Raw genomic sequence first — 25,911 nt, forward strand, 5'->3', positions numbered from 1 at the left:
AGAGACTCCAGAGCGTTTATTAGAAATCATTATTTTAAACAACAGGTATTATATCAAAGAATCCGTCATTACCCTTGATATCATTTCCGAAGATGAGTTCGATATGGGGGGAAATAGTGGAATTAGAGGCCCAAAATAAGCCTGGGCCTATTGGGAAGATAACATAAGACCCTTCTGGTGTTCGAGCTATATTGAATTCATAAGAATCACTAACAGCAATTATTTCATCGCCTTGTGCTGCTTGATTCACACTCGCGTAAAGGTCTGCTTGTTGATCATAAATTGTAGAAACTACAACCCTATTAGGATCAGGTGGAGGGTCAATTGTCCATGTACCAGCAGTATTACTATTTCCTAATGTTAACGGTGCTTCAGGTCCCACAGGTGCTTGTAGAAATTCGTTAGTAGCTACGCTTTTTATATGGAACTGATCATTCTGAGCAAAAGTAATGTTAATTATTATAGCAAAATAAAAAACAACCAATAGTTTTATCATCATATACAATTTTATGTATCAAATAGTACTGTTTTATCATTTTGCAATAAAGAAACTCTGCTTTTATACTTTTTCTATTTTCTGATGATAGTCTCAGCCTTTGTTACTCCCTTGTATTTCCTTAACCATAAAAGTTAAGGTTGCTCTCAGGGACAAGTTGCATCCTCCTCCTCCTGTAGATCTGCAGTATATTCAATCGTTCATATAGCATGCGCAAATCATTCATCATCCAACTTATCCACCATCCAATTCATCCATCATCCAGTTCATCCATCATCCAGTTCGTCCGTCATCCAGTTCATCCATTGTCCAGTTCATCCATCATCCATCCTTCCAATTCATCCACTCGTAAAGCAAAAAAAAAAAGTATAGTTTCAAGGAAAGGTAGCATCTGCAACCAAAAATATTTGGGTACTTCCTCATGCAACTTATCTTGAGAGTAAGCTTGATTTCGTCTCTTGGTTATCTCCTGGTACTACCTTGGACTTTAGATGCTAGCTCCCCCCCCTTTTTTTTTTTTTTTTTGGTCTCTTCCTTTTAGATCTGCAGGAGGTAAGATGCAACTTTTCTTGAGAGGATGACCTAAATATTTTACTTTTATTATGATTACTGATTTTACTGTTTTGAGAGGAAACGAACGGTTTATCATATTAGATGATGATCATTATTGGATGAGAGATAGTGACAATGATCTTTTTTTTTTTAATTTTGGTCTATATTGGGAGACAATATATAAAATATGTTATTAAGAAAAGTAAAAGAGAATACTTTCATATATATTTGTTCCGAATTTGATGTAATGATTATGATTATTGAGTGAATTGCAAACGTATAAAGGGGTACATGTCTCACTCATGTGGCGTGATAGCATAAAGACGTTATGCATCGAATTTCTCACTATGGAGCAAGCTAACCAACGTGAACCCATTATCTATTGTTAGGTTGTTCTTTATCAGTGCAGCCAGTAGAGTAGTAAAAAAAAAAAAGATCGGCTTGAAACTCGTGGATATTTTGTATTCTACTATGGGTGTAGATAAATATTTAAAATAAAATAAGACAGATAGTGATATTCTTTTTTAGTTTTATTTGGGAAGAAAAATTAGAAAGATCTACACTTGGCTAGACATGGACTATTTGGATTTTGGTAAGGTTGAGGGGTTGGAACCAAAAAAAGCAAAAAATCATGTCAAATTTGTCACCAGTGGACGGGTTTCAAAAAAAAAAATACACCCTTTTTGCTTTTTTTAATTTTTTTTTCTTCTTTTTCTTTTCTCCATCCAATCTTTTTTTTCCACATTAGGTGTCCTCTTTGTTTGTGCGATCTTGTCAAGGTAGATTTTATTGGATTTGGAGGGTTTTGAAAAAGGGATTTACAAAGTACATGGGGAAACCCTTTCAGTTTGGATGTAGGATTTAGTACAGGTAATAACAAAAATATTTTATAATGGGATATGAATTGCTTGACCTAGATTTATTTCATTGGTAATGTGAACTGACTGGATAGGAAACTTCGTTTGGTTAGGATCTCTTGGTGGTGGACGAATGCTTCTGGTGTAACATATACAGTAGAATGGATAGTAGTGATAGTTTTACTAGTTCGTATATGGATTATCTTTTTTTTTTTTGAAATAAAAATTATATCGCTTTTTATGATACATAGCTTCCGTGTTCTTTTTTTTTTTTTTTTTTTTTTGATCAAGAGTAACAGTGAAGTAACAGAGAATCGTTTTCCTCAACTCCATCCAATGGAAAAGATTACTATGACGTCTAGGCGACTCCTAGGCAATTTCTAGACTATTTTCAAGTATGGACAATTATTCATAGTAAGATACAAAAAATGAAAAAGAATATTTTACAATATGATTCTCATTCTCTTTTTCTTAATTATTTTGGGGTGTATCAGTCACTATCATTGTCAAACAACAGCATTATCATCCTGGATATACAGTATATGGATCACAACATCAAACGAAAATGGATAAAACAAAAAAAGGGATGAACAGCCAATAGCAAACAACTATATTAACTACGGATAGACAATGGCTGGAAGGATTTATTACAGGAAAAAAAAAAAAAAAAGAAAAAAGACGAGTATATTGAAAACAAACTTTATTCGAGTTAATATAAAATCATATTTGAATAAAATAAAATACACTATATATTCTACTATTTTCTAAACTAAAGAGGAAATGACGATGGTAGTTCATTTAGCGTTACCCAGGAGCCACCACAAGGAGGTAGAACTACATTGACTCCCAATATTTTTTTTTTTTTTTGTTTACTCACCTTTTATATTCCTTGCCAACCATACGACTTGATATCACCAAACATAGAGAATTACTATAGAATAGAAAAAAAAGAGAATGATTTTTAGTAATAACTATGATATACTGTATTCGTTGTATAATATTCTTTATATATTACCTTCCACCCGTCGAATAGATATTATGATTCACAGACTACTTGAATCCATTTGATATCTTGATTGGACTTACCTTTGAGAGCTGACTTAACTTGAACTCAACTTTGATATTTATGATTTGCAGTTTAAAGCAAGTTTGATCAAGACCTAACTCCAACAGAAGATCGTAAGATATCAAATTGATGCAAGATCAAGTCAGTTCAAAAGTAAAGTTCAAGCAAGATATATCAAATAGATTCAAGTATCTATTAAACCATCAAGAACTAAAAAAGAAAAAAGAATGGAAATGAGAGGATGAATAGATTATTCATATACAGTATGATAATAAAAATGAGATAAAGTACTTACATAATTGTTTGCTTTCTTTGCTTGCAGCAACTACAAAAGAAGAGTAAAAGAAAAAAAAAAGTAGCACATAAAATATTTTACCACACCCATATTACTTTTGTTTTACCTTTACTTGTTCCTTGTATATGCCTTGTTTATCCCCATCAACCAACCATAAAACATTGACAAGACAAAGAGGTGCTATAATCAGAGCTTCGTATGGTATCGATCATATCTATTATAAAAAGAGAAAGAATGGACGTATTAAAAAAAAAAAGTAGTTTATGGTAAATTTCATTGATAATACTACCTTTCCTTTGGACCCACCGTCATCACCATCATCCTTCATACACAGAGTTTCTTATTTTGCCAGCAAAAGAAGAAGTCCTCTATCATATCACCATTTTTGGAAAAGTCTCTTCTTGACCCGAGGTGCTAATATAATAAACAAAACACAATGATTTTAGTAACTATTCATTCTTGTTGTGAACAGTTAATATTTATACAATATAAATTTACCTGTGATAGATTGTCGTTGGGGGGTCACACAGAAGTTGCTTCCAAGGCCTATATAATATAAATAGAATTAGATAAGCTTGTTAGTGAAGATTACCCTTTTTTTTTTTTTTAATACTCACCCGTTCGAAAAAAAACAATGAAGATAAAAGAAAAAAAAAGAAAATGTGAGTATATAATGACTTGGTATATTCATTTAAGTACTTACAAAACCTTCCAACAAGAGATGATTGTGCATGAGCTGGTCCCCAAAGGAAAAACATAATAGAGGAACGACCTAAATAATCAAAAGAGTAATATGTATTAGCAAACTTAGTTTAAAGGTTGAAAGAAAAGAGAAGAAGAAGAAAGAAAAAAAAAAAGTAAAAATTCTTCGCTCTTAAGACTTTAAATTTTACGCGTTTCAAACTCCACGTGTCACGCTCTATCTAATCGTCTTCCTTTTTTTTTTTTTTTTCTTTTTGGTAGTGAGTGGTAGATGTATCAATGGTATGGAGACTCATCGTTTCTTTATTATTATTATTATTGATATACTTGTCATGATGATGGCTCCACTGTTTTCATGCAGTAGGACATGTACTACACTAAATCGATCTACGTTCTAATATGCTAAGTTTGATAGGAGTAGAAATTCAAACAAGCCCCGCCAAAAAGGGACAATATTGCATAGTAGTTTAGTTTAATTAATATTCAGGGACAATAAAAGTAGATGGATGATGATGTGATGATGATGATTGACTCTTACTATCGTAAAGATTCAAAGTGATGGCTCCATGATGATAACGCTAATCACGTAAAAAGTAAAAAAAAGTTCACATCTTGCGGTTTTTATTTGATTTAATCGCCTATTCATCCAATGCATATCTGTTACGGATTGTTGATCATGGCAACGGTTTGCTTACACGTAGACGCTATGACAAAAAAAAAAAAAAAAAAAAAGAGTGGTAGATGATGATTGACACGAAAACACGCTTTGTTGGCACGAAAGTAGTAAAAAAAAGACGCGCTATGATTGGCTCCTTGCCTTTTTTTTGAAACTATTTAAACTCGCGGTATTTTTTGATCTTTTTCTGCTTTTTTCCCTTTTCTTTTTTCTTTGTCTTTCCCCCTTTTTTTTTTCTTTCTTTTGTCCCCTCATCTTCATTGCCTTTGTTTCGAGTGTTGGACTATTATCCTTCATTCTTAACACCTTCATTACAAGAACCATTGCTTAGCACAATGTAATGTAGGCATAAAGGTATCGCCCTCGTTTTTTTCTTGTAACGTTATATTGTAAATAACCATTGCTTAGCACAATTTACAATGTTACTTGAAAAAAATGGCTTTTTCCATAGCGTAAGTAAGGAGATCCCGCTAACTCATTAGACGGATTTGCTGAAGAAAACCTAGGTTAAAGTCATGTTGTGGAGTAGGAACTTGGACAGCACTGACTAGTGTCTCCCTGTGATCTCTGTCAACCCACTATCCTTTTTTTTTCTATGTATCCCCTTCGTTATCCATTTACTCCCCGTCGCAATCATCCTCCCCACTACGACTTCCTACGACTTCCTACGACTTCTTACGATTTGGTGTTTGTTATAAGTATAAAATATGATATTGATTATGATACTAACACATTATTACTGTAGCGCCAACAAGAAAGTGTATGATACACTTCTTATTCATCATGATGATTCCCATCCTTGTACAGACGCAAATGGCATTCCATGATTTATTTGATGGAATGGGTTTTTGTAAAACTGATACCTTTGGAGCTGGCCAAGACACCTTCTTTGACTTGGAACATATATCTGAATGAATGTTTTTTCTATAGATCTCTTTATGATACTGTTTATATATATTTCACTAGTTTAGTCTCTATTATCTTTTTTTTTTTGAATAAAAATCATTCTATTTATATCATTATCGTCTTCCATTTTTTATTGTTTCTCATCTGATTCTAGTTGTTTGTGATGATGGGTAGTGTTAGTATAGATCATATATTTATTGTTGTGAAAACAAATTGATACTGACTTAGGCATCCAGCATCACTTATCATCCGTCACATATTATCCATCACTTATCTTCCATCACTTATCATCCAATTCATGACCCAAAAAAAAAAAAAAAAATAGAATCGCGCATTTGACAGTGCTTTATTTTGTTCAAAATCATAAAAAAAAAAGTGAATATAAAAATATAAAACTAATGTAGTCATAACTATATAGAAGAGTCTTGCCATAACGGTAAAACGCAAATTGTCGATTGTCCCAGGTAGGCATATTTCTCTTTCCACCAAAGTGTTTCGTTTCCGTTCATGCATGATTGTAGTCCTTAAATAATTGGAAGAGTAATATGTGTTTAGTAAACTTAGTTTAAAAAGTTGGAAAAAAAAAAATAGAAAAAAAGAGAAGTAAAAATTCTTTGCTCTTGACACCGTGATTTTTACGCGTTTCAAACTCCACGTGTCATTCTCTGTCCTTTTTTTTATTTTTATAATAATAGCAGTAATAGTGATATACATACATCATATCTTTAAAAGAGAAAAAAAAATACATTGATACTTAATGTCATGATGAGAAAAGATCGTTGATGCTTTTTATGCAGTAGGACATGTACTACACTAAATCGATCTACCACATTCTAATAGGTTTGACTGATTTAGAAATCCTAGCAAGCTCTACAAGGGACATTTTAAGTAATTCAGGGAAAATAAAAAATAAATGGATGATGATGATGATGATGATGATGATGATGATGATGATGATGATGATGATGATGATGATGATGATGATGATGATGATGATGATGATGATGATGATGATGATGATGATGATGATGATTGTATTCTTATAATAACTCTATATGATGAATCATGAATATTAAGCTCTTTTCATCATATAAATATAAGTTATCGCATGATGCGGATTTTTAAACAAATAGCCTATTTTGGTTTAATCGCCTATTCATTACAATGCATATATGTGATACGAATGATAGTCTCGATAAAGATAAATGTTATGGTGAAGGAAGAGTACTAGATTGATGGATGCAAAAATGTAGTTTGTTTTTCATATGAAAGCGTGAATAAGGAAATACGCGCTATGGTTGGCCCTTACCAATTTTGTACGCGTGATTTTTTTTTCTTATTTTGTTCTCTCTCGCTTACTTTTGTGGGGGTGTTGGGCTAGTATCCTTCACTCGGAACGCTCTCTTCATAACAGGAATACAGCAACATGGATCATCATTTTATCCATCTTTATAAGGCCCAATGGTAAATCATTTATCATCAACGTCAATCTCATTGAAAATCATCACACATACATCTTAAAGTCGATCATCGAGTATATTGAAAAGAGTATTTTATTTGGATATCTTTTTTTATATAAAATCAATTGAATAAGATAAAAGATGAATACTACACTATTTTTTCTACTATTCTCTATACTAAAGGGAGAAGGATGAAGAACGGTGATAGGTCTTTTCGCATGAAAAAAAAGAGAGAGAGAGACAGAAGAAGATCATCATCAAAAAGATACGTGTACACTCTTATTGATATTACCTTTTTCCTTCCCTTCTCGAATGTACATCGATATGTATTTATATTGATTGTCATCCAGCATTTTAATGATTTTCTACCTAGCCAAACTACGAAAAAAGGATTTGAATCAGTAAATAATAATTAAAGTTTGTAGTTCTTAATTGTTTTTACCTTTTGGATAATAACAAAATTGCTTTGTTATTGCCTATAGAGTAACGTTTTTTCCAGGAATAGTATAATGGATTAAATCACCACGTCTTCAAAAAATCAAGTATATAAAATATTGAAAAAAGAAGATAATAAGTATTAAATAAAGTTATTAAATCATATTAATGTTTATTGTACCTTCAATTATAATAAAAGTCAACAAAAAGAATGGTAACCATCTATTCCAACTACTCAAGTTTATCAAGTCAATATCTTTTAATAGAGTTAACACTACATAGTTGTCTTTTCTATCCTTTGCTAATATTGTAAAGTCGCGTCAAAAAGTAAAAAAAAAAAGTAAAAAAAAAAAAAAAAAGAAAAGAAAAGAATCGCGATAGAAATAAGCGTGATACAATAAACACATCTAAATTTCTATCTCAGTCATATTTAGCCCATTATTATTGCGTACCAAATTGTCGGTGTGGTGTTGTGCATAAAACATATACATAATCCGAATGTCAGGTACATTTTATAGTTATTTCATTTTTAAATAACAATCCATCAAAACTAACAAAATGATAAAAAGATAAAAAGAAAAGAAAGTAGTAGTTAATCGATATAGCCTATCATGAAGCGTGGAGTTCTAAAAGGATGAAGCGCGTCATGAGAAAGAAAAAAAAAACTGTAAAAAAAAAAAAAAAAACGCGATCTGTCTTTTTTTTTTCTTTCTCTTTCTTTCGCTTTATTTTTACTTTTTTTTTTTTTTACTCTTTACTGTTTTTTATTATTTTATTATTATGCTCTGCTCTATTCTATTTTTCACAGTTTCTCTCCCTGCCGCTATTATTTCCTACCTTTACTCCTCCTCTTCTTCTATCGCTTTGTTTTCCTTCACTGTTGAACCCGTCACCCCCAAAATCACTGATCTCATAGTGTATGTACCTCCTTCCGAGATCCTCTTTCCTTCTCCTCCACCTTCTCCATCCATCACCGTAGATCATATGATCTATGACGCGCCTACAAGAATCCTTCTTCTTCCTTCTTCTCCTCCTCCTCCTCCTGCTGCTGCCCATGTCGACCCCTTTTGGACCTTCCACCTGGTGGCTTGTTCCTTCTTCCTCACCGCCATGGTACAATTGTCTTCATGTAAGTGACATTATACCAACAAGATCCATTGCAATGTGTTCATTAGTAAATGCATATGACTAATTCTTTTTTTTTTTTTTTTTTTTTACATTATGTCTAGCTCTCGCCGCTTCATCTCGTAAGTAACAATAGCAACAGATTAACTATTGCGCAGTATACTGATCAAGAAATGTCAATGATTAATCTTTTTTTTTCTTTTCTTTATTATTGCTATATATTTAGCTTCTCTTCCTGCCTCCCCCGACGTGGTTGTGGCTCCCTCTTCTTCTTCTTGTAAGTAGCAATATGGATAGTTCATACTATGTACATTATGGAGACCAAGGTCCTTGATGATTAACTGCTTTTTTTTTATTATTATTATTATCATTATTATTACTAGCCCACTGCCATTCACCTGTTTTGTCCACTTCGGTCTTGGAACCCTCTCCCCCTGAGACGCCATGGATCCTTGTGGAACACAAGAAGAAGAAGAAAAAAAGAACGAAAAAATCATCATCATGTAAGTAATAATGACAACAGATCTTTTATTACATATTTTACTGATCGAGAAAATTCATCGATTAACCTTCTTTTCTTTTTCTTTTATATATTATTATTTATTTAGCCCATTCTTCCGTGGTTCGTCCTTCCTCCTCCTCGTCCTCTGTGGTTCCTGCTTCTTCCTCCTCCTCTCCCGTGGTTCGTTCTTCCTCCTCCTCCTCGTCCTCTGTGGTTCCTGCTTCTTCCTCCTCCTCTCCCGTGGTTCGTTCTTCCTCCTCCTCCTCGTCCTCTGTGGTTCCTGCTTCTTCCTCCCAAGCCGCTAGTAAGTAACAGCAACGGAATAGATACTGCGTTGTGTGCGTCTTCAAACTAATACTTCAGCACTGCTAACACCTTTATATTTTTACTCCTAACGTTATTCATCTTAGATGATCAAGATGTGTTTTCTGGTTTCGACCGAAATACTGATCATATGCGGCTGATACAAGATCTTCTAGCAACCAATTCCTCCCAAGTCGCTAGTAAGTAAAATCAAGAAATTAGATAGTGTTATATAGGGATCTACAAGCTAAGGTTACTGACATCTTTAAATTTTTAATTTTAAAAACGTTATTTATCTTAGGTGATGAAGATGTGTTCGCTGGTTTCGATCGGGATAAAGACCACATGCAACTGATTCAGGACCTGCTTCGCGTTTCTTCCTCCTCCTCTTCCGTGGTTCCTGTCTCTTCTTCCCCTGCTACTGGTAAGGAATAACAAGAAAATAGATAGCGTATTGTGGACATCATCAAGCCAAAAAGCCAGTAATACTAACATATTTATATTTTACTCTTGAAAACATTACTTATCATAGATGGTCAAGACCCATTTGCCGATTTCGACCGCAATACCGACCATATGCAACTAATCCAAGATCTTTTGAAAAGTTGCAGGAGTTGATGTCCTCTCTCTCACTTTCTCTCACTGTCCCTCTCTGTCTCTCTCTCTCTCTCTCTCTCCGCCTCTCTCTGTCTCTGTCTTTGTCCTATGGTGCTAAAAGTGTCAAGGCTTCTATAAATCTATCCGTCCCATGGTAACATATTAAAAAGAATAATCCTAAGATTTCTTTGTTAATATTTCGTTCTTCACTGTTTGTAGGCAAAATGATGATCAATATTGATGATAATATTATTACTTTCTATGAATCTGGTCCTCTTCACGAAATGTTACCCAAACTACTCAACCGCCGCAATCTGGATGATCTTCATCGTGCTATTCTTGATCGTGAATGCGTCAAGGTCGAAAAAATCCTCAAGAATTTCAAGATCGTTGTCGTTCACCTTGGTGCTGAAAAACAATTAAAATACAAGATCAATCAAGGTGTCAATCCTCTCAAATACAAGAATAACCCATAAATTCAACAATTTGGTATCAATGTCAAATCCGATATGACCATGATCAATGTTTGTGTTCTTTCTACTCCAAAGATCTCTTATCATACATCCTCTCAAGATGCTACTTTTTCTCCTATCGGTGGTGCTTGGAATCTTCGTAGTAAGAAAGTCGCAAAGGGTGCCAACTTGTGCCCTTGGTCTGTTGTTAATTTTGCAAGCAAAGTTCATGATGGTATGCTCCAAAATTTTATTTGTGAATTATGTCAAACGTTTATTGATACTGGTTAGGTAAGTTGGTTTTTTAATAAAAAAAAAAAAACATAAACTAATCCTTTTTTTTTATTTTATTTCTTTTCTGATCAAAAGTATAGAATTGTCATCAATCGACAACCACCTTTTACCCATGCTGATCCTCAAGACAATATTGAACGTACGCTCATGAAAGCTTGATTAAAGTTTGTAATGCTCCTAAAGCCCAACCTCAATTGATTTTCTGTATCTTACCCAACACTGGTGTTCCATTTTATGCTGAAATCAAACGTATCTCTGACACAGGTAGAAAAATACGTATATAAATGTGGAGATGATGATGATTCTTTTATGACGTATTCTCATTTCTTTTTTATATGGTTATCGGTATCCCTACTCAATGTGTTCAAAGTAAACATATTGGTGATGCCAAAAAACAATATTGTGCCAATGTCTGTTTGAAAGTCAATATGAAACTTGGTGGTACCAACTTGTTTATGGATGACTCTCAAGTTCCTTTCATCTCCAGTAAACCTATACTATCGTTTTTGGTGCTAGCGTTACTCATCCTGCTCCTAGTGACATGAACAAAACTTCCGTTGCTATTTTAACCGCAAGTATGGATTCCTATGCGTCAAGATAAGCTTCAACTGTCCGTGTTCAAGTTGTTTTTATACATATATAGATACTCTTTATTCTTTTTTTCCTTTGAATTTTTATATCTCTTTTCTCTTCAATAAACCAAAAATATGTTTGTTATATTTTGATGATGATACTTCTTTTACGATAATGGAATAATAAATGAATGATATGATGATATGCTAGGATAATCATGGATGACAGTATAATAAACAATAAGTTAAAATATGATTTTATTTAAATGATAAAAAAAAAAAAGCGAAAACCTCTATTCCACCCGCGTTCATTGTGACACTACCATTCTAACGAGATAATATCATGATCACTAATTCTATGCTTACAAAATATCATATCGTAGGAGGAATATCTTTTTTTTTTTAAAAGGAAAAAAAAAAAAAAAAGGAAAAAAAAAGTGGAGGAAAAAAGTAAATGTAATAGAAGAAAAAAAAAAAAAGATAAAAAAGCTGAAAACATCACAAGAAAACCGTGATGTCCAGTCTGGTATGCAAATTCAATTGTCTAGATAAGTACTGACTCGAATCAATAAAGGTGAAAAGAGAAAGAAGGAAATGTTAGGGTAATTATATCATATAATGTAAACTAGGTAAAAAAAAAAAAAAAAAAAAAAAAAAAAAAAAAAAAAAGGGGAAAAAACTAGAGACAAAAAAGAAATGTGTTATTGCCTGTGTGGAGATGCAGAGAAAACTGGACTCCGCGTGCACGGTAATGTTTCTGAATAGAGTTTTCTCTACAATTCGTACCAATGACAAAGGATTCACTTTCCGCTATCAAGTCGCGTAAATCAGTAGATCCAATCGCGTTTTCTAAATCACCCAACGTGGAAATTGTTACTCTATAGCTGCCATTCAACCAAAAAAAAAAAAAATTAAGAATCATCAAACTATTTATCTTTGATTCTCAAACTATGAATTATAATCAACTAGATCAATCATCTATGGAGTGAACATAACATCAAAAAAAAAAAAAAAAAAGGATTAAACTATTAAGACACGTATCAAAAGGGAAAAATGTATACATGTGACAAGAGGTACAAAAGAATGGGTAGTACAATAAATGGATATCAACTCTTCGTTATCTTGTTGGATTTATGCACGTGTGAATGTTTAATGGATACCCTTAAAACCCTTTTTCTCTTTGAAAATATTATATTATGTGGAAATAAAGGATCATTGTATAAAAAGGGTAAGGACGGAATTTTGAATTTCATCCTTTTTTTTTTTTTACTTTTCTTTTCATTATTTTTCACTTTTTCCTATTTTTGGATCTTTTTTTTTGATTTTATAAACATTTTTGGATCTTTTTTTTTTTGATTTTATAAACAAGAGGTAAGACAACTTTTATATATGATGAGTTTGATCTATGTGATTGATGAATATCTTTATTTTTTTTATTATTATTATTTTTGGATTAGATGAATGATATTAAACAAGAGGCTCAGGTGACTGAACATGAAAACATCTCTGTTTATGGTCAAAAGAAATCCATTTCTGATCGATTGTCTTTGTATTTTGCCAGTATTGCTCTATTATCTGATGGATATCAAGCCTTGATTGTTTCTTCAGTAGAAAGTTGTTTATCTCGAATCTATGGTTCTTCTGTTTTGGATTCTACTCTTACTGCTCGTGTCAGTAACGCGCTTTTAATTGGTGATATTGTTGGTATGCTTGGATTTGGTTTGATCATTGATCGTTTGGGTAGAAAGTTTGGTATTGTTTTATGTACTTTCTTTGTATGTTTGGTAAGTTCATCCAAAAAAAAAAAGAACTGCTTTTTCTTTTCTTGTCATACATCATCCAGTTTACTCACTTTTTTATTTCTCTTATTTTATATATATTGGTTCAAAAGGGTATTATTCTAGCCACTGCTTCTAGCGGTACAACTCCAACTGGTTTGATTTGGATGCTGATCATTGCTCGTGGTATTACTGGTGTTGGCGTTGGTGGTGAATATCCTTGCTCGTAAGTTGTTTTCGTTTGGTTATTCATCTAGTAATAGTGTTGATGATGGGTGACGACATTAATAATGTATATATTCTTTTTTTATACATTGATTAGATCTGTCACTGCTGGTGAAGCAGCAGAAGAATCGGGTCGTAGTCGTGGGTTTTGGTTAATTGTCAGTGGTAACTTTGTCATTGAGTAAGTAACATCTATTGATATATATATATGTAAATCCATGATGCATTTTTGTTTACTCTATTTTATATATATATTTAGTTGTGGATTTGTCATTGCCGCTATTGTTCCAGTTATTTTATTGGCGATTTGTGGTGAAGGTGGTTTAGAAGTAGTATGGCGATTATCTATTGGTCTTGGATTATTACTGCCAATCAATGTTCTCTATTTCCGGTTGAAGATGATCAATTCCGATGCCTATCAAAAAGAAGCTCTGACACAAAATGTACCTTATCTGTTGATCCTCAAGCACTATTGGCCTAAACTATTGGTAACGGGTGGGATCTGGTTCTTGTATGATTTCGTTACATATTCTTTTGGTATCTTTTCTGACACTATTTTGGCCCTTGCTGTACCTGCCAATTCTTTAATGCAAACCTTCGAATGGAATATTGTACTTAATGTCTTTTATCCTTTTGGTGCCTTGGCTGGTGCATTTTTGATTGATCGAATAGGACGCAAGTATCTGATGGCTGGTGGATTTTTGATTCAAGCTGTGCTTGGTATCATCATTGGTGCTTTGGCTAAACAGATCGTTGGTATCTTTCCCTTATTTGTTATTCTGTATGGGTTCTTCCTTTTCTTTGGTGAAATCGGTCCTGGTGATGTTACTTTAACCTTCTCGGAACAATACCCTACAGCTATTAGAGGTACATGTTTTGGCCTCTCTGCCGCATTGGGAAAGGTACATACAAAAAAAAAAAAAAAAAAAAAAAAAAAAAAAGAGAGAAAGATGATGACGATGTATAAATATGATTTGAAACTTTAATCTTCTTTTTATTATTATGAAAAACATCAATATAGGCTGGTGCTGCTATTGGTACTCAAGTATTCAAACCTATCCTTGCAGCTTTGGCAGAAAAAACAGGAGATCCTATTGTTGCACAAGGTTATGTCTTTATCATTGGTTCTGGTATTGCTCTTATTGGTGCTGCATTAACTATTCTCTTTGTAAGTGGATTTTTTTTTTGTTTACATTGATCGTATTAAACATCCTCTTCCTTCTTTTTTTGTTTTAGGTACCTGACATGAGCAAGCAAAAAATGGATACTCTTGATGAAGAATTCCGAAAGATCCTTAGTGATCATGGCTATAATGTAAATCAGCTTGGTATGATACAAGTTGAAGAACACAAAGAAGAAATTGCACAAGATAACAAGTTAGAATCATAGATACAGTTTTATTCGTAGACTAGTATCCTTTTTTATCCTCTTAATATTATTGTATCATTATTTTATCACTTATTATCAAAAAGTATTCTCCATTCTATTATTCCTTACTGTTTGATCGAAATAAATACCTTAATTCAATCCAAATGTATGAGTACCCTTAGTTACATCGATGAAAATTTTACAATAATAGTGTGCAAAGAGGTACATGGGTTTTTATTATTAATAATGATTATCGTTATAGGATTAAAAAAAAAAAAAGAAAGCTTGAGATTATCATCTTGCTCAGCGAAAGTACACTTTATTCAATAATAATTGACGGAATTCAAAGAATAAGATGTCGCAAAAATAGGAAATAAAATATCGTAAGGATAGAAAATAAATGACAGAAGAAAAAGAATATAATTGTCGCATAATCAAATAGAGAATATAAGAAAATAGATATCATGAAAAAAAGAGTAATCAAAAAAAACAAAAGCAAATCCACCAATTGAGTTCACCAAGTTAACATATAAAAAAAAAAAAAAAAAAAAAAATGAGTAATACTTATCCAGATAAAAATATTTCACTAGCTTACCATTTAAGTGTAACGTGATCGCTGCATCGCTGCAACGAAAGTAGGTACCTGGCGATAACCATCCCGGAAATTGTTAAATTGTTATATTGTTAAATTGTTAGATTGTTAAATTGATTGAACCAACGGTGATTGAACCATTAAAGAATACTTGTAAAGAAAAAGATAGGCAAAAAAAAAAGAAGAAAAGGCGAACCATAACCACGCAAATGCGCATTGGCGACCACAGTCAAGCCCAAAAAGCAAAAAAGAAGCAGGTCAATTGAGAGTTAGACAACGGTGGTTGAACCATTAAAGAATACTTGTAAAGAAAAAAGATATGCAAAAAAAAAAAAAAAAAGAAGAAGAAGGCAGACCAAAAAGCAGGCAGGTAGGCCAAAAAGGAGGAAGGTAAGCCAAAAGGCAAACCCGTAAGATGAATGTAATGTAAAGAAATAAAAAAAAAAAAAGTTAAATCAAAGAGATCCTTTTATAAGAAAATGAATCACCCTTGCAATTATGAGCTAATTTTAGTAGATAAAATGATGAGACAAGATGTAAGCGAGTTTTATCATCTTTTTTTAAATATTAGCAACATTTCTATCTTTATATCGTATCTAATTCATCATCATTTTTTTTTAGTATTAACAACATTTCTTTCTTTATATTGTATCTAATTTATCATTTGTCTTTTTTAGTATCTACTTCATCATTTTTTTTTTTTTTTAGTATTAGCAACGTTTCTCTCTTTCTATTGTATCTAATTTATCATTTGTCTTTTTTAGTATCTACTTTATTATTTTTACTATCTACTTCATCATTTTTTTTTTTTTTAGTGTTAGCAACATTTCTTTCTTTATATTGTATCTAATTTATCATTTGTCTTTTTTAGTATCTACTTTATTATTTTTAGTATCTACTTCATCATTTTTTTTAGTATTAGCAACATTTCTCTCTTTATAATAAAGTTAATTACATAGATGTTCTGCATTAAGTTCTATTATTACAGTATCCATATACTAAGTGATACATGGTACTGACTTGTTTTTGCCGTGTTTTAGTTTGATGACTAGACTTTTTTTTAGTGTTCTATTTTAAATGATAGTATGATTGTGCACAGCATATTTATTATTGCCATTTTTTAATTTCCATTGATGTGATGAATCATCATTATTATATTGATTTATCATCCATCATCCATCATCCATCATCCATCATCCATCATCCATCATCCATCATCCATCATCCAACAAACAATCATCAATCGTCAATCGTCAATCAATCGATACTTAAAAAATTATGGACAACACCCAAATCTGCTAAAAATATGAAATGCCCATGTTACTTTTCTTTTGTGTCTTTTATTATTAATAAACAAGTTATCATCAATATGTTCTGTGTCTTTAATGTACTCTACCGAAATCTCTGAAGCGATATCTGAAAAAGTGGTAATGCGACATTCATTTTGAGAAAGTACGATATTTTATTTTATAACATCATGAAAAGCATTTTCTTGTGACCCGACAAAAAACCTTGAAAACACTGTATAACCTTAACCTTCAATTTTATACTTTCTATACTCTTTGGAAAACGAATCGTTTTTATTGGCCAGAACTTGACGTTGCGCCTGCAACTCGTGAATATCTCAGGATTTTTTGCATTTTTTTTTCTTCTCTTTTCTTTCCCTCTACTTCACACTTTTTAATCTACTCAACAAGAAACAATCATGGTTTTATATAATATGTGGTAAGTTTGGTCAAGAACTACAGAAGCACAGTGTCAGCAAAAAAAAAAAAAAAAATCGCGTCATTTTCCAACTAGTTTTCTCTTTATTTCTTTTATTTAAGAACTAACCTTTATATCCATTTTATTCTCTAATTCATAGATACTTTGTGCAAGTGGAAATCAAAATTAATATCAAGATACAAAAAAGAAAAAGGTAACCAAAGTAGTAACAGTAAGGATATATGTCGTGACATCGTTTTTCTTTCTCTGAGTAGTTTGTGGATAGATTTTTCAAAGTAATGATTCCACCACTATCAACATGAAATATACTTCATCATCATCGACGATCGCAATACTTTATCTTGTATATACGGCAGAAAGAGGATGATAAGAAACAAGTTTTTGATACTACTGAAAATGATTGGGGACTGAATAGATTATGTGTTGCTAGGATGGTAGATTATCTGATGATGATTGATTGGCACAAGGAAGACAAAATAGAATACACATCATATAATAAAAATGGAATAACTGACCTTATTCTCTTTCTAGATTGTCATATACCGTAACAAGCGACATCATTACAGTATGGGTTATGAAAAAAGACATCAATGTGAATATTGGGAAAGTGAAGGACTCAAGAAATATCAGCCTTTATCTATATCATTTATCGTTAGTTGAATGATTTACCATATAGTTTATTATTAGGATAGAAAGTTACATTCATCAATAAAATATTACCTTGAAAAAGTTGATTTATGTATTACAACTGAATCAAGTTATTTCCTTTTTAAGGTTTTTCTTGTAGTAATCTGATTGGCCAATAAGTCAATGTAGATCGCATAAGACCGCGGTTAATTTACAAGTTCCTTACTTATGATTGGAATGATATTATTTCCTTTATTCACGAGTCCTTTTTTTTTTTCTGATGATGAAAATGATTTGTGTGGAAGGACATCATTCCAGATGATTGACAAATGATTTTTTTCAGTGTCAAACAAAAGAAGCAATTAAATAATCACTTCTTTCATCATCATCATCATCATCATCATCATCATCATTACCATCATCATCGTTAGAATAAAACAATATCATAGAGTGTAAAATGGATTCTTTTCTATCCTCCATCCATACCTTCATTACCATCATACCAAACATCACTGTAAGAATCAATACTACTCAGTTATATTATCAGTTAATACATTTGCTATATTACCATTCAACCATCATCACAATCATCAAGTCATTGTTATTATCATAGATAATCACCACGTAAGATTACCTCGTCCAAATTCCATTTTTTTTTCTTTTTAAACACAAATAAAAATGCACAAAAACTGGGAACCATGAATTAAAAAGAAAACAAAAACATACAAATGATTTGATCTTTATTTCATAAAAAATTGAGTGAAGAAATAAGTGAGAATGAGAATGTGTGTGAGAGAGAGAGAGAGGATACAAATAGGACAACCATCACCAAGCCAATGGGAACAGTAAGTAAATATTCTAACTCTAAGATTGAGGAGCTTCCTTGTAAGTCAAAGCATGTTCTTCGCCCATGGAAGAAACGACAGACACCAACAATTCCTTGCCGTCTTCGAATTCGGCTTCCAACTTTTCACCAAGTTCACCGTCGGGGACCTTGACATCGTCCTTGGTGGAACCATCTTGAAGCATCAAAGAAAGGAAACCGTCTTCAATGTTGATCAATACATATTCGTTACGGACAACGTTAGGAACATCCATGTTGTGGGTAGAAGGAGAAAGATCTTCGTACTTCCTATAAACGGAATAAAATCATGTGAGTCACAATATATATATATATATATATATATAATATAAAAACACTTTGATAACCCCCCATTATTATAACGTTTTACTTACTTGTTGGTGAAGATATCAATACCAACCAAATGGACCTTAGCGTGACCGTGCTTACCAGTCTTGGAGGTAGACATTTCAACGATCTTACAGGGACGACCCTTGATAACAACGTGTCCGTTCTTTCTCAAAGCGGAACATTGCATGGGGAAAGTCTTGGAAGCACCGGCATCGGTTTGTTCAAAGGTGACTTCGTGTTCTTCAGACACTAATAATAATAATAATAATAAAAAAAGATAATGAATATTTCTATTCTATAATCTAATGATTCAAACTTACTTTTTCAAAATAAAGGGCTTATAAAGGAAAGAGAAAGAGAGGAAGAAAAGAAAAGAAAAAAAAATTTTATAAAGATATTATTTCGGTGAGGAGCTCTAAAAATTTTTTTTTACTGATCGGTGTTCTTATAATATGAACGTTGATTGGTGGATGGGTAACTCAGGTCAATCATCTTACTGGTGGCTTGAGTAAAAAAAAAAAAAAAAAAAAAAAAAAAGAATGAACGTGTTTTATGCCTTATTTACTATCATAAAAACAGGACCTTATTTTTTTTTTTAGTTCTATAATGATCATCATATAAATATTTTAGATTTCTGAAGAAAAATAAAGTTGATATTCTATATATTTTTTTTTCTCTTTTATAAGGAGTAAATTGAGACATATGTCGGTATCAAAAGAAAAATTCTGTGGCTAATTGAAGTAAGCCACCAAATTGATCTTTCCTGTTTTATCTATCCTAGTGACCCTATTCTCATTTGAAATTTCTTATGATGATGATGATGATTGTTGTAGAATGATATCTTATTATTAATATGTAGAGTAACCAAAAAAAAAAAAATAAGAAAGGAAGAATGATGATATTATTTTATATTCTATTTTTTTTTTTTGATATTTTTCAATCCCCTACTTAAAAGGTTTTGCAGCATAAAGAACAATGATCCAAGTTTGACGTATTTATATCATGTGATTTCAATCATTGACATTGAATTGTAACATAACTCTTGGGAAGCAAATTATGTAATGACATTCACATATATTAAAAAAGAGTAAAAATGATAACATGAATATCTTTTCACATGGTAAAAATATTAATAAAAAAAAAAAAAAAAGAAAGTATCGCGGAGAACAGGTTACAGTAATCTTTTAGATTTCTCACGGAATTCTTCCATTACCAACCGTGATAAAAAAACCCCACATTGCTGAGATTTTTTGTTCTGACATTTGATTTATATACTTTTTCATTTTTCATTTTTTTTTAAGGAACCTTTTTTTTTTTTCTTTTTTCTTTTTCTTTCTCACCTTTTTTTTCTTTTTTCTTTTTTTTTATGACAATCTCACCATTATACCAATATCTTGATGCTCATAAACTCAATCTTATAGTTACAAAACAAAAAGGAAAATCGATAATATCAACTGATCACCGTGAAAGAGGCAGTATCCTTATCACTTCACAACCTCTAGCTATTGTCTCTGTCAGCGACGACTATTGTCATCACTGTCTTCGTCAATCACATTATACGACCTTACAACGATGTTCTCGATGTAAAGCTGCTTACTTTTGTGGAATGGATTGTTTCAAGTTGGCTTGGATTCACTATCATCGTTATGTATGTGGGGATAAAGTTGACCATCGAACAGCAGACGAAGAATTATTGGAAAGAATGGTATGTCGACTTATACATTACAAACAGCAATATGGTGAAACCTTCAACAACAACAACAATAGTAACAAAAATGATATAGAAACGATTCATACTACAATGGAAGCCTTTTCAATATTGGAAGACCATCTAAATGATCAACCAGCACATATCATTCAACAATTATCGGAACTTGCTGATAAAGTATTACAACGTCCTTATCTTCGACAACCAGCAACCCATTATGGCATTAGTCATGATGATTTGATACGACTTCAAAGCCAGTTCCAGTGCAACGCCATGTCGGTGGAAGATGAACATTTATTTGTCGTGGGTGAAGGGATCTATCCGGTGGCCTCGTTCTTCAATCATTCATGTCGACCCAATGCAGCTGCTGTCTTTGATGGCTCTTTACTTATCATCAAGGCGATTGAACCCATCCGTTCTGGCGAGGAAATTACTTTGGCATATATTGATATCGGGCGATCAAGGGGTTATCGACAACGAAATTTACGAGATCGGTATTTCTTTACTTGTGATTGTGTACGATGCAATGATCAAGGTTGGTTACGATTATTAGATAGAATGGTGGGTGAAGATGAAGAAGACGAACATGAAGACATATACACTATGAATGACGACAATCATGAACTATTATCATCATCACGCACATCGTTATCTACAACAAACAATCAGCGAAAGAGACGACGACGACGGAAAAACACGGATCAGTTGGATACCTTACGACAACACATCGATCATTGGGATTTGCTTACACTCAGCCGACAATATGATAGATTAAAAAACATTCATCCTGATCCATCACAACCTCTCACTTTGGGTACTTTTACTCATCATATGCTTCAACTATTCACTCCTTATATTTGGTCAGTCAGTAATCCTGCTCTTCAGTATACCACTACATTCACATCATCCTCAACGTCTTTATCCAATTCATCTCTATTCCCTTCAGCCACTTCTCCACCATCACCTTCTTCTTTGTCTTCATCATCCTCTCCATTCTTGCATATATCATCATCATCATCATCATCATCATCATTACCAACAACACCACCACCATCATCATCATCATCATCATCATCATCACCACCATCATTTATCATCAATGATCGTTATTTTGATGCCGAATTTGATGATCCTACTCCATCAGCAGCACAGCCACCTGTACAATCGAATTACCAAGCCATTTTGACCAAAGCTATGGAAACATGTCTATCTTTTCCTGTAGATTCTCATCATACGTCCATTATACCCTCTACATCAACAAGAGGCATGGCATCCATTCCTGTGTTTCGGATTTCAACATTGACAGGTGTGCAGCGATTATTTTATGAATCCATGAGCAATCAACATTGGCCATTTGCAGTCAAGTGTGGTCTTTATATCCTGATTCAATATTGTTTCTTATACCCTCCTTATCATCCGATGATGGCGCATCATCTGATCATGTTGGCGAAATCTGGTTGGAATTTTATTGTTCAAGATCGTATTCGGGAAAAGGTCTATGCACGAGGTGTACGTCGTTGGATTGCTTTGGCCAAGGAAACTGCAAAATATTCGTTTGGTATCCATGGTTGTCATTATAAGGAAGCCGTTAGTTTAGAAGTTTTGTTTAGAAAGGAACATCAATTGGTTTTAGGATGAATAAAACAAAATCTCTTCATGTAGTCTTCACTCCGACAAGCCCTTTTTTTTCTTTTTTTTTTTCTTTTTGTCTTTTTGTTCATCTCTTTTTTTTTTTTTTTTTTTTTTTTTTTTTTTTTTGGATCCATCATGTTCACATTCGATCAACCAATAGTACTAACTGGTTTGGTGCTATTCTTTATAGCTATACTTATCTTTGGTAAAGAAAAAAAAAAAAGACAACTCTCAATAGAACATGAATTCACCTTTTCTTTTTTATATACTTTAGCTGCTCTTTCCTTGGTGAAGAAACAACAAAACAAGAACACTGTCTTAATTCTCGGCATTAGTGATGTTGGCAAAAGTGCATTATTTTTCCTGGTAAGTCTCCTTTCAAAAAGATAAAGTGACATGACTCTTATTTTTTTTTTTTGATGTAGTTAACATTTGGTCGAGTCACATCTACCATTACTACAATGACTGAAAATGAAGGAACGCTTGTACTTGACAACAAGGTAAAAAAAAAAAAAAAGGATAGATATGTTGCCAACAAATAAAATAACTGATCTTTTTTTTTTTTTATGAAGAAGAAAATCAATTTGGTGGATATCCCTGGTCATGAACGTGTTCGACATCGATATACAGATTTTGTCCCTGTCACGAAAAGGATTGTGTTTATGGTGGATAGTACGACCATTGTAAGACAAATACGACCTACAGCCGAATATCTATATCAAGTGCTTGCTCAACCTACCGTTCAAGCTCAAGCAACACCTATTTTGATTCTTTGTAATAAGTATGATATGATCACTGCCTATCCTTTATTGAAAATCAAACCTTTATTGGAAGCTGAAATGTAAAACCAAAAAAAAAAAAAGTAGAGTCCATATCATATTCATCATTTTTTTTTGATAGTAATCGACTTCGATCTACACGTACCGCTGCAGTGGAACAACAACAAGGAGATGAACAAGAAGCGTTTTTGGGATATGAAGGTGAACCTTTCAAGTTTGAACATTTGGATAATCCGGTGGATTTTGAACAATGTACAGTGTTACAAAAGGATGTGGACCGTGTGACTGATTGGATCCTTCAGAATTAGTTTTTTTTTTTTGGGTAGTTTAATAAAATAAAATAGCAAAAACATTGTATCATAGATCAAATAAACTCAATGGGGATGATAGATAAGGTTTGAGAAAATGATGATGAAATCAATGGTAGATAATGAATGAAACGATTAGATGAAATTTGCAGAATAGATTAGATGATCTATGGCGATAAGATAGAATAGAGAAAAAAAGAAGGGGCTAATTTATATATACAGTTTGAATGTAAATAAAGTAGAAAACAAGAAATTCTTTTTATTTATTTATTTAAATTGTATATAATAAGTAATAGAGGAATATAATAGATAAAAAAATAAAATTGGGTATACTATTTCTCTAATCTTGCTTGACACGTACAATGTATCTACTAAAGACAGCAGCGATCAAAGCCATGAATCCACCAAATACAAGTACGGAAGCCACACTGGAGGTTTGATCCTGTTCGTTTCCATTACTGACGGCATCGTTGATGGCAAAGATAAAAGCAGAGATGATGGCGACGGCAAATTGAGGAAAGACAATATACATGTTATGAACACCAAGGATCATACCGGCATCGAATTCATCTTGTTGTTGTTGTTGTTGACCAGCTTCGATTTGAGATGATGATGAGGCTGAGGTGATGATGGAACCATAATCTTGATTGGAAGCAATAACGGTAGAACGTCGTTCATCTTCATAACTGACATATTCACCTACCAAGGAAAATGGAATCCAAAGTACAATGGCCCATGAAATCCCCATGACCGACAACATGATGGTAGCACCTAGCACAGATTTGATGACCCAAGCAGAAAGTAATGCGGCAGCTGACACCAAATGAGACCCCGTGTAAATGTTGTTGAGAGAAAGCCAACCTTGACGTTTTTCGAATTTCATCGATAGGGCTGGAATCACTACACCAGCAACCACAGATACAACCGAGTAACAAAGAAGAGCAAATGATCCTGCCCGGGTACCTTCAGCCCAATCACGTTCTGTACCATCTTTGATAGGATGTGTTGCAAAATAAATATCAGATACCCATTGCGTACTACAAAATAAATAATAATGAGTATGGCTTATTTACTTATATATCATTTTACCTATAGAAGAGAAAAGGAAACCATCCCATCCAAGCAAAGAATTGAGTGTTGCATAATGTTTGAATAGGTCTAGGTAAGAATCGAAAAGCTCGCCAAATATAAATAAAAGTATGATACCAAGGTCTACGTAAAAAAAAAAAAAAAAAAGTAAGTCATACTACCTTTTTTTTTTTTTTTGAATGAATACTTAACTGGTCTTCTTGATCTATTTGATCCAATGGTTTTTCTTTGACACAAAAACAAGTGATACCCAAAGTCAAACAAAATACCAACATGGCAACAATACAAAATACTTTGATTTGAGAATCACCCATCCAAGGAAAATATTTCACCAAATCAATATAACCAACGAAATATCCAATCACCATAGCCGAATTGGACATACGAGCGCTCCAAGCATTAGCACGATCTTGTTGCCATAAAGGTGGAATATCCAATATCAATGCACGACAAATGGCTTGAACAGCATTCAATGTAAAATCCAAAAAATAAAATGATCCCACTGCTACCACGATAGCATATGTATGTTCCTATTAGAAAAAAAAAAGTAAATACCATCATTTTATTCTCTCTATTTTTTTTTTTTACCATTGAAGTCTCGTTTGAAAACAAATGAGCAAGCCCAGCCCCTAGTTCTTTAGCATAAGCAACACCAATCATAGCAAGACAAGTCAAGAAGCCTGCACCTACAATAAAAGGTCTTCGTTTCCCAAAGTTAGAAGTACATTTGTCACTAAAAGCACCAATAACCTACGACCCAAATAATTAGAAGATAATTCACTATAAAAATAATAAACTTACAGGTTGTACAATCAAACCAGATAATGGACCAGCAAGCCAAACCAATGCAGTGAGTTCTTTTGAAAGATTCAAAGATAAAAGATAAGGAGTACCATATCTAATGAATGATAGAAAAGAAAAGTATAAGTATTCTAAAATAAAATATAATATATTAGTGACTTGCGAAAGTTCAACGGTCCCTATAAAACAAAAAAGGAGAAGGAATAAGTAACAATAGAAAAGAAAGAAAAGAGTATAGGTTACATGTGAATTGAACACCCGCCATGCATAGTGTTAATGCGAGTAATTGTAATAATGATAAACCAGGATCTTGAATCTCTTGTCCACCAAGGTTTTGTTGTTTGACATATCCAAGAGCAGTTGTACTATTATAAGTGGAAGCTTCAAAGGATGATCTTCTTCTTCTATTCTTAGGACGACTAACAGGAGGTTTACTCATATTATTATTATTATTTAATAATGGTACTTTGGGATCACTCATATTTCGTATGTAGGATATCAAAAAAAAAAAAAAAAAAAAAGTTAAAGAAAAAAATAGAAAGAAAAAGAACAAAAAAAAAAAAAAAAAAAAAAAGGACGCCCTTTTAAACTTAAATCACATAAATGATGAACAAGGGACTTTCAGATCATCTGACCTTGTAGACAAGAGTGAATGTCAGGCGATTTGAAGAGAGTGGATAGAACTGAACCAATCAATCCAATTCCTCCCCCTGATTTATTATTACCCTTTCACTGGCGTAACTTTTTTTTTATGGATACCCCTCATTCCCCCGATTCATAAAGAAGTTTTTTACTTT

General features: G+C 32.7%; 9 protein-coding genes across 9 annotated transcripts; 5 read left to right on the forward strand and 4 right to left on the reverse strand.

The window, feature by feature from the left end:
- On the reverse strand, positions 1–517 carry BX664DRAFT_323209 (uncharacterized protein). Its single transcript, XM_051543622.1, has one exon. The coding sequence runs from the start codon at positions 497–499 to the stop codon at positions 35–37; it is 465 nt and encodes a 154-aa protein (XP_051402379.1). The 5' UTR covers positions 500–517; the 3' UTR covers positions 1–34.
- A 2,182-nt stretch (positions 518–2,699) lies between these two features.
- Positions 2,700–4,302, reverse strand: BX664DRAFT_382641 (uncharacterized protein; the record flags this gene model as incomplete). The annotated part of the gene is made up of 9 exons (XM_051549067.1): positions 2,700–2,739; positions 2,783–2,836; positions 2,921–2,955; positions 2,992–3,069; positions 3,267–3,296; positions 3,373–3,446; positions 3,765–3,812; positions 3,970–4,038; positions 4,296–4,302. 9 exons carry the CDS (start codon positions 4,300–4,302, stop codon positions 2,700–2,702), a joined length of 435 nt encoding a protein of 144 aa, XP_051402380.1.
- A 3,895-nt stretch (positions 4,303–8,197) lies between these two features.
- On the forward strand, positions 8,198–10,448 carry BX664DRAFT_355555 (uncharacterized protein; the record flags this gene model as incomplete). Its single annotated transcript, XM_051547825.1, has 9 exons — positions 8,198–8,574; positions 8,675–8,692; positions 8,797–8,847; positions 8,954–9,073; positions 9,179–9,376; positions 9,483–9,575; positions 9,677–9,799; positions 9,908–9,979; positions 10,192–10,448. The coding sequence occupies exons 1-9, from the start codon at positions 8,226–8,228 to the stop codon at positions 10,446–10,448; spliced, it is 1,281 nt and encodes a 426-aa protein (XP_051402381.1). The 5' UTR covers positions 8,198–8,225.
- Positions 10,449–10,481: 33 nt separating this feature from the next.
- BX664DRAFT_346234 (uncharacterized protein) lies at positions 10,482–10,877 on the forward strand (the record flags this gene model as incomplete). The annotated part of the gene is made up of 2 exons (XM_051547516.1): positions 10,482–10,696; positions 10,799–10,877. The coding sequence occupies 2 exons, from the start codon at positions 10,482–10,484 to the stop codon at positions 10,875–10,877; spliced, it is 294 nt and encodes a 97-aa protein (XP_051402382.1).
- A 1,767-nt stretch (positions 10,878–12,644) lies between these two features.
- On the forward strand, positions 12,645–14,682 carry BX664DRAFT_377681 (major facilitator superfamily domain-containing protein; the record flags this gene model as incomplete). Its single annotated transcript, XM_051548786.1, has 7 exons — positions 12,645–12,661; positions 12,748–13,074; positions 13,182–13,294; positions 13,391–13,474; positions 13,553–14,195; positions 14,315–14,461; positions 14,530–14,682. The coding sequence occupies exons 2-7, from the start codon at positions 12,748–12,750 to the stop codon at positions 14,680–14,682; spliced, it is 1,467 nt and encodes a 488-aa protein (XP_051402383.1). The 5' UTR covers positions 12,645–12,661.
- A 3,626-nt stretch (positions 14,683–18,308) lies between these two features.
- BX664DRAFT_274015 (eukaryotic translation initiation factor 5A) lies at positions 18,309–19,237 on the reverse strand. The gene is made up of 3 exons (XM_051541234.1): positions 19,118–19,237; positions 18,842–19,046; positions 18,309–18,737 (listed from the first exon to the last, which is right to left on the reverse strand). Coding segments are annotated over exons 1-3 (474 nt in total). The 5' UTR covers positions 19,119–19,237; the 3' UTR covers positions 18,309–18,469.
- A 916-nt stretch (positions 19,238–20,153) lies between these two features.
- BX664DRAFT_290861 (uncharacterized protein) lies at positions 20,154–22,143 on the forward strand (the record flags this gene model as incomplete). The annotated part of the gene is made up of 4 exons (XM_051541912.1): positions 20,154–20,536; positions 20,645–21,066; positions 21,181–21,373; positions 21,683–22,143. Exons 1-4 carry the CDS (start codon positions 20,164–20,166, stop codon positions 22,141–22,143), a joined length of 1,449 nt encoding a protein of 482 aa, XP_051402385.1. The 5' UTR covers positions 20,154–20,163.
- A 110-nt stretch (positions 22,144–22,253) lies between these two features.
- Positions 22,254–23,404, forward strand: BX664DRAFT_323235 (signal recognition particle receptor beta subunit-domain-containing protein). The gene is made up of 5 exons (XM_051543623.1): positions 22,254–22,342; positions 22,412–22,503; positions 22,563–22,637; positions 22,713–22,978; positions 23,038–23,404. Exons 1-5 carry the CDS (start codon positions 22,273–22,275, stop codon positions 23,222–23,224), a joined length of 690 nt encoding a protein of 229 aa, XP_051402386.1. The 5' UTR covers positions 22,254–22,272; the 3' UTR covers positions 23,225–23,404.
- Positions 23,405–23,458: 54 nt separating this feature from the next.
- On the reverse strand, positions 23,459–25,625 carry BX664DRAFT_323240 (major facilitator superfamily domain-containing protein). Its single transcript, XM_051543624.1, has 7 exons — positions 25,358–25,625; positions 25,278–25,293; positions 25,115–25,211; positions 24,902–25,063; positions 24,506–24,843; positions 24,314–24,436; positions 23,459–24,261 (listed from the first exon to the last, which is right to left on the reverse strand). Exons 1-7 carry the CDS (start codon positions 25,593–25,595, stop codon positions 23,565–23,567), a joined length of 1,671 nt encoding a protein of 556 aa, XP_051402387.1. The 5' UTR covers positions 25,596–25,625; the 3' UTR covers positions 23,459–23,564.
- Between the last annotated feature and the right edge of the window lie 286 nt (positions 25,626–25,911).

The sequence above is a fragment of the Halteromyces radiatus genome, assembly GCF_025201355.1.
Source record: "Halteromyces radiatus strain CBS 162.75 chromosome Unknown BX664scaffold_2, whole genome shotgun sequence".
Classification (NCBI taxonomy): Eukaryota; Fungi; Mucoromycota; class Mucoromycetes; order Mucorales; family Cunninghamellaceae; genus Halteromyces; species Halteromyces radiatus.

What these genes read in the sequence shown, in the direction of transcription:
- BX664DRAFT_323209 (XM_051543622.1), bottom strand. Translation starts at nt 499, where the DNA reads ATGATGATAAAACTATTGGTTGTTTTTTATTTTGCTATAATAATTAAC.
- BX664DRAFT_274015 (XM_051541234.1), bottom strand. An exon ending in ATTGATATCTTCACCAACAA is followed by an intron (nt 18,738 to 18,841) that starts GTAAGTAAAACG and finishes TTCCGTTTATAG; the next exon opens with GAAGTACGAAGATCTTTCTC.
- BX664DRAFT_323235 (XM_051543623.1), top strand. Translation starts at nt 22,273, where the DNA reads ATGTTCACATTCGATCAACCAATAGTACTAACTGGTTTGGTGCTATTC. An exon ending in TATAGCTATACTTATCTTTG is followed by an intron (nt 22,343 to 22,411) that starts GTAAAGAAAAAA and finishes TATATACTTTAG; the next exon opens with CTGCTCTTTCCTTGGTGAAG. An exon ending in AAAGTGCATTATTTTTCCTG is followed by an intron (nt 22,504 to 22,562) that starts GTAAGTCTCCTT and finishes TTTTTGATGTAG; the next exon opens with TTAACATTTGGTCGAGTCAC.
- BX664DRAFT_323240 (XM_051543624.1), bottom strand. Translation starts at nt 25,595, where the DNA reads ATGAGTGATCCCAAAGTACCATTATTAAATAATAATAATAATATGAGT. An exon ending in CAAATAGATCAAGAAGACCA is followed by an intron (nt 24,437 to 24,505) that starts GTTAAGTATTCA and finishes TTTTTTACGTAG; the next exon opens with ACCTTGGTATCATACTTTTA. An exon ending in TTTCCTTTTCTCTTCTATAG is followed by an intron (nt 24,262 to 24,313) that starts GTAAAATGATAT and finishes TTTATTTTGTAG; the next exon opens with TACGCAATGGGTATCTGATA.